The sequence below is a fragment of the Podarcis filfolensis genome, assembly GCF_964270895.1.
Source record: "Podarcis filfolensis genome assembly, chromosome: 8".
Classification (NCBI taxonomy): Eukaryota; Metazoa; Chordata; class Lepidosauria; order Squamata; family Lacertidae; genus Podarcis; species Podarcis filfolensis.
The window spans coordinates 61,792,670-61,799,681 of NC_139611.1; the positions used below are offsets into that span (position 1 = coordinate 61,792,670).

General features: G+C 53.2%; 1 protein-coding gene across 5 annotated transcripts in view; it reads right to left on the reverse strand.

Moving 5' to 3' along the window:
* TFAP2E (transcription factor AP-2 epsilon) overlaps window positions 1-7,012 on the reverse strand; it is a 72,380-nt gene that overhangs the window by 60,183 nt on the left and 5,185 nt on the right. For 2 of the 5 annotated variants that reach the window (XM_083625556.1, XM_083625554.1), the window contains exons 1-2: window positions 2,447-2,773; window positions 893-1,345 (exon numbers count right to left, since the gene is read on the reverse strand). In XM_083625556.1, coding sequence (XP_083481682.1) covers window positions 893-1,345; window positions 2,447-2,473 — 480 coding nt within the window. In that variant the 5' untranslated portion in view covers window positions 2,474-2,773. Of the gene's footprint in view, window positions 1-892; window positions 1,346-2,446; window positions 2,774-6,806; window positions 6,978-7,012 lie in introns of those variants that run through there. The other 3 variants (XM_083625553.1, XM_083625555.1, XM_083625552.1) reach the window with 2 other exon arrangements.

The window sequence follows — 7,012 nt, forward strand, 5'->3', positions numbered from 1 at the left end:
CCCCCCGCCCCCGTGTTTAGTTTTCACCTTCGCCAACTACAGTTACTAGCGCCGTTTTCTTACTGGAAAGTGTTGGAAATATACGTCCCATCACTTCATTTTAAAATAAATAAAACGCACCTGATCAGGTTTTGGGTAAAGACAGGAGCGAAGCTTGCATCTTTAGAAAACAATAACGATTTGGGGTATTTAGTAAAATGGCTTTCAAAGAAAGGAACTGTGAAAGACGCGCAGCCTCTCTTGAAGCAGGCAGTGATTTGGGGAGGAAGAAATGGGCAATGTATTACGATTCTTATTATTTTTAGAGGGGGTGGAGAGAAGAGGGGGATCACCTAGGAGGCATTTAAAGTTTAAAGCTGACATCAAACCCTCGTTTGATATGTTCGCCACCGTTTTACAATTCCCGGCGGTTGGAGAGAGTCGTCTCGGGAAAGTCTCAGCAGAGGAGAGGCGTTTCTTTTCCACTCGAAATAGGTTTCATCGAAATTCGACGTCCATAGGCGCGGGGACGGGACGGCAGGCCTGAACTGTGGGACGAGGAGTGGGAGGCTCCGCTGCTTGTACCCCATCCCTTTCTCCTGTCTTTCTTTCTCCCAGGGGGCTTCCCAAGTCAGCGACAAGCTAACCACCGACGTTAGCAGACACACACGCTAGATTCCAATGGGGCGGATGGAGGGCATTGAACTCGGTGGGACTTCTTTCTGCGTCAAGCGACAGGCTCCGAGCAGCCCGCAATATTTGCTGGAGAAGGGGCTTGAAAGCCGCCCCCCCCCCCGGGTGGTTGCCACTGTCCCTTTTACTGCGCGCCCCTCGACGAAAGCGCCCGCCACCAGGACCCGAATTTTCCTTCCCTTCCCGGATATTCCCCCCTTTGAGCCAACCGCGTGCCTACCTGGATGTCCTCGATGCTGTGGTGGCCCAGGGCGTGCAATCCCAGCGGCCCGTCGCTCAGGGCGTGCGCCCCGTCGGCCAGGCCGTGGAGCAAGCGCGGCACGCCGGGGTAGTCCCTGCGCGGGTCGAGGCCGAGCGCGCGGTGCGTCTGCGAGAGGAGGCCGGCGGCCGCTTCCTCTTGGCGCGCCCGCTGGGAGTGCCAGCTGCTCTGCTGGTGCTGGTGGATGGGGTTGATGGCGGTGTAGGGGTCGCCCAGGTGCGGGTAGCCGGTCTCCTGGCTCTGTGAGTAGGGCAGCGGCGGCTGCGGGTAAGGCGGCGGGAAGTAAGGCGGCTGGAAGTCCGAGGCCGGCGTGTGGCACAGAGGGGGAGCCGACGAGTACGCCGCCTGGTTGAGCGACGACAGCTGGGAGAGGCGGCCTCCGGTGGAGCTCCCGTTCAGCCCATCGGAGCGGTCCTAGACACGCGAGCAGAGGAAGGAAGAAGGGAAGAAAGAAAAAATGGTCACTGGAGAGAGCCACGCTGCCGGGGACTCTGTTCCTCCTGCCCTCCCTCTTTGCCGGGAGCGCACGGCTCCTCCGGGGACGCAGCGTCGCCAGGGAAGGACGCGTTACCGGGCCTAAGATCGCAGTTCCCCCAGGGGCCCCTGCCTCAGAAACACCTGAGCCGCAGGCAAGGCGCATCTCCGGCCAGCCGAGCCCTCCTCCTCGCCTTCTCCCCCCACCCCAGGGCAAGTCGAGCAGCCTCTGCGCCAAAACGCAGCTCCTGCCTTCGACAAAAAGCGCACCGCTTTGGGCATTCGACGGCGAGGGGGGGAAAACCACCATCTAACAATCTCCTCTTTGCAGCTGGTCTGACTTTTCCGCTTAGAAACAAACTTAACTTTTTAAACTGTGAGGGGGAAAGCACCCAAGACACAACGAAAGCACGAGAGTTTGTTGAGGGTGCCCGGCAAAGGCACCCCCGGCCCTTTTCGCTCCCGATTGGGGAGATCGTCCTTGCTTTGTTTACTGTAATCTCCCCCCCCCCCGCCAAATAGCAACTGAACCCCTTCCCTCCCGCATCTCGTTTTGCTTTCAGCAAGGAGAAAAATAGTGAAATCCGAACGGGGAGGGGGAAGAGAACCAACAATGCGCAGCCGTTGCATAAACAATACTAATTTTTAAAAAGCTATAAGCGGGTCTTTTATTTGCTAGTTGCAAACTAGCAGAAGCAGCACGTCGGAAAGGTCTCCTTGGCTTCTCCTCCTCTCTCCCCCTGCTTTTGTAATCGACTCCGCCGCCTCGGCGTGTCCCCCCCCTCCCAATCCTCCAAAGGAAAGAATTAAACCATCAACTGGGGACGCTGCGGAGCCCTGACATCTGGCCAACATTAAAGGGTGAAATCTCTCTTAATTTGGAGGTATAGGGTTCCTTCAATTAACTTTCTCTTCGAATGAGCTTGATAGAGAAAGCGGAAAGCGTATTTTCTTCTCTTTTTCCTCCTTCCCACCGTCCCCCGTCCGGCTCCCCCCCCCCCCCCACCGCAAATGCGCGCACACACACAAAGTCCAACTCACCATGGCGGAATATGTGTGAACCAACATCTGGACAGCAGCCAAAAAAGCAACAACGAAAATCTTCTGGGAAAATGCCCCCAAACGGGGGGGGGGTGTTTGTTGTTGGAGGTGGATGAGAATAACAACGACGAAAGCAGCCCCCAACCCTGGCGAAAGAATCCGTCAAAATCTGGTGGTGATCTGCGCTGCCATGGATGGCCTTCCCCGCCGGTAGCCCAGCGAGCGGCGCGGTGGGATGGTGGCTGCTTCTTTCCCCGCGAGCCTTTCCCTTTAACAGCCTATGCTCCCGAGTTCTTGCTCCCTCTGAGCCCAATGCAACTCCATGGACTCCAGTTATAGAGGCGGGAGCGCGCCCAGAGCGCCGGGAGCGCGCGTTAAAGAGACAGAGCACACGGCCGTCGCCTTGGGTGTTTCGAGGATAGATTCGGCTTCCGCAGCAACTTCAAAACGGCGTCTGAACGCGCGGGGTCGGGGAGGAAGAGAGACCCAGCGCATGGCAGCCCAAATGTGGTGACTAGGAAATAAGTAGCAGGGAGCTTGCGGAGGAATAAGCCAAGCTGAACCGAGTGTAGATTTATCTCAGAGGAATCATTTCAGGATCGGGCTGCGATCCTACCCGCACATAGATCCATACTGAATATAGTGGGATTTAATTCAGAGTGTAACAGACATAGGATCGAGGGGCAGGGCTGTATTCCTAGGCATAATTACTTAAAAGTAAATCTCACTAAACAGACTTTGATTCGGGAAGCATCTTCCGAGTAGCTTTAGGGTTGCAGCGTATCCCTTAGCAGTAAAGCTAAGTTAATTATCACTTAAGGCTGCAATCCTATGCACGATCTTCCTTGAGAGCATGTCCCATGGAGCTCAGTGGGGCTTGCTTCCGAGTAGACTTACATAGGCTTGCCCTGCTAGTAGATCTGCCTATCTCTGTGGCACAACTGTTTGCCAGAAATTCAAACTCTGCTTTATTGTCGTTCTTAGCTTTTATTCCCACCTCCATGGGGGGAAAAGATTTATATTTAATAAAAGGTGAAACTTCAATACCGGTCTGTTCTCGCTACACATCCCTTTCAATCCCACTTCATGCAACCTAAAACATATGGATGTGTAAAAGTCCCGCTTTTACAAATGCCAATGTTTCATCCTCGAGGAGAAGGGGCATTTTATATTATTATTGTCTTTTTTATGACAACACTGCGGGTTGTATCCTACCCAGAGTGATCCCATTGAAATCAATGAGCATCACTAAGTTAGGTCCATTAATTTCGGTGGCTGTCCTCTGAGTATATTTGGTTGGCTACAACTTCAAATCCTCTTCTGCGTTTGTAAGGGGGGGTAGATTTGGTTTTGGCGCATTCTCCTTAAACTTCAAAAGAACGACTTAAATTTGTGAAAGAGCGGGGTTGATGGGAGAGAAGGACCCGAGCCCCACTAGTGCCTGCTGTGAGCCGCAGGGAACGCGCAGGACAGAAGAGCGACGTCCCCAAGACTCTCTTTCCTGGCTGTTGGTGGACGGGTGGGGAGAGCGGCGGCTTTCTCCGTGCCGCTCTTAGCTTTAATTTTATTAGGCCCAACAAGGTGATAATTCTGCCCCCACCTCCCCGCTCCCTTCCTGCTGCTTCTTCCGTATCAAAGACAGCAAGGAAAGCGAAGGCCCCGCAGCGATGGAAAAACATCGATCCGCCCAGCTAGCTCGCAGAAACTCTCAAGCGAAGCGCGACTTCCGCGGCTGCTGAAATGGACAAGGGCTTTGCTGCGCTTGAAAAAGCGCTACAGTTTAGGACGCGTAGTAGGAGACGGGGGGGGGGCGGGTTGAAGCTTTTTTTTATTTGTTTAAGGAAGGTTGGCTCCCTCTTCAAAATCGAAGGGCGATGGATAAACTGCCTCCCGAGGAGAGAGAATGGAGCTAGCCTCCACCTTTGATTCATCCTGAAGTTGCTGCTGTTGGGTGGGTGGGTGTGTTTTAATCAGGCCATATTCCCTTTCACAGTCGTCCCCCCCGCAGTCAAAAGTTTGAAAAATTAACTCTCGTCGCCGTTTTAATCGCATTGCACGTGGGAGCCAAGGCCCCTGTTTTTCACGTGGCGCGTTTTCAGTCACGCAGACTCAAGCGCGCTATCCGCTGAATTCAGTGTGAATATTAAGCAAAGGCTGGAGCTGCTGGGGGTATTTAGCATCGGAGCCTTGCAGCAAGTTTACTAGGAAGTAAATCCCACGGGGTCAGCCCCCGGGGAAACGACCCATACACACGCAACTCAAGGCCCCAATTTGGATATTGAGACGCGCCTGCTATAGGATTGTGATGGGTTTAATCCTAGCGGCGCGCCTCGTCCCCCCGGTCCTCTCACTTTCGGAAATGAATTTTGACATCGTTTTTTATTCAGGTGGGTGCGAAGTAAAGGGGTGAGGGGGAGGATTGGGGTGGGTGGTGGTGGTGGTGGTGGTGGTGGTGGTGGTGGTGGTTGGGCAATTCACCCAAAGGCAGACCAGTTATCTAGGTCCTAGCAAGGGCTGAGTTAAGGGAACGTCTTAGGGCTCAGGTCAAATGTGTGCAGGCCTTGTAGTCTCATCGACTTCCAGGGGGCAGTTAAGGGGGGGGTGAGGGACTGGAGTCTTTGCACATTAATGCAAAAAGCGACTGTGACACTTTAAGCGCTGTAGGGTTTGCCTCTGGAATCTGTGCCCGCAGGATGGCACCCTTACAGTGCAACGTCTTCACGCAGAAGGAAGTCTCATTGAATTCAGTGGCACTTGCTCCCCGGTGAGTGTGCTCTGGACTGCAGCCTTAAGAATTCTCTTCATTGAGTCCGGATCTTGTCCCTGTGTTTGCCATATATACAAAGGCAGGTTGTTTTGAAAAGCTGCGCATCCAGAGAGTTAGGAAACGGTGCTTACATTTCTGACCGCAAGAACAAAATCGATGCTAGAATAACATTGGAAGCCCAGTTCCCTGGACGACCTTCGCCAGCCGGGCGCCCTCCAGATGTTGGCTGGGGCTGGTGGGCATGGGCGTAGCCAAGGGGGGAAAGAGGGGCAGCTACCCCCTCCCCAAATCAAGTAAATCAATAAAAAATACTTAACTAACTGAGGTTCTGCTCCCCTTAATATGAAGCCTGCCCTACCACACATAAACCCTGGCTACGCCCCTGCTGGTGTGAATCGTAGTCCAAAATACCTGGAGGCCGCCACGCTGGCGAAGGTCGTCCTTAGTTCCCGAGGCCAAATCTGGGGGAAGGCCCACGATTATTATTTCTTAAGGACCAAAAGAAAACAGGAGGGAGTCCCAGTAGATCCCCGCCTTCTGTTGCAGGTGGCATGATTGGCCAGCTCATTTTTCAATCTTACAAATACCTGGGAAAGCCCAACTAGCAAACAGAGCATTTCCCCGCGCGCTGGTTAAGAGTGTCTGCCTGAAATATCACTAGTACCAAAGACGTATCGCAGCATGCAGAAATTATCTCCGCACAGAGCAGCTGGGGCTCGAATCCCAGAACCCTTGGAGACATCCCACCCGCTGTAGAATCTATGACGCTTCAGCTAGATACAAACGTGTTTTTGCACACACACACCCGCACGAGGGACGCTCACGATTAACGTTTTAGGACTGCGCAATCTGCGTACCTGTGCGTTCAAGAAGTGTCATGAACAGTCTGTGTGCCTAATAGCTAAGTGTGCAAATGCACAATTTCACACAAGCGCCTGCACACGAGTAGCGACAGCTTGTACCTGTGTTCGGTGTAACGTGCGAACACGCTGCGTATGGAACTGAACGCAGGCGTAACTCGCTGGTTAACAGCCGGTCTAATACAGCGTACCCGAGAGGCGAGTGGCTCAGCTCACACTCGCTCCTGAGTGAAACACCACCGAAGATAGAGGAGCTTACCATTTAGTAAACGTGAATGGGATCCCTCTTCACATGTACTTCAAAGAGACACAAATGTGTCTCCTCTGTCCAGAAAAACTATGTATGTCTATGTAGTAATGAGAGTGTTAACCAGGCATTCTAGAGGTGCGCGAGGGGGAGAGAGCCAACATTAAGCTAACTGAAATATACGAGCAAATACCCAACCCGGCGACCTGGCCCTTCAAAGGTCCCCCTCGCTACGATCTGTCTCCTTTTCCGTGCAACAAGATCCCGTTCTGATGTGCGCACAATTTGTTTACCTAGCCATCTATAAGCTGAGTGATGTGTCATTTCACTGGAGAACTGCCGAGCGCTTTCTTCAAGCCCATCCACCTCTCTCTCCGTTTAGTCTCCCCATCAACACACGCCCTGCTGCCTATCCGCCCAGGCACCCATAGGTGCCTCCAGGAGGCGCAGAAAGTTAGTCTCCTTCAGTACCAAGTCTTTACATACCTCAACACACGCATTGAAAAGTACCAGCACCCGTGAAAGGCGAACGAGCCTCTCTCCACAAGAGCCACCTTCGCAGGATGAGACCAAAGACCCATTGAGTGGAAAAGCAAGGACGTTACAAGAGCGGCCCGTTCCTGGCACACGCGCACCATACATGTGAAGCACCTCCCTGTCCCCTCACAAAGAATCATGGGAATTATAGTTTC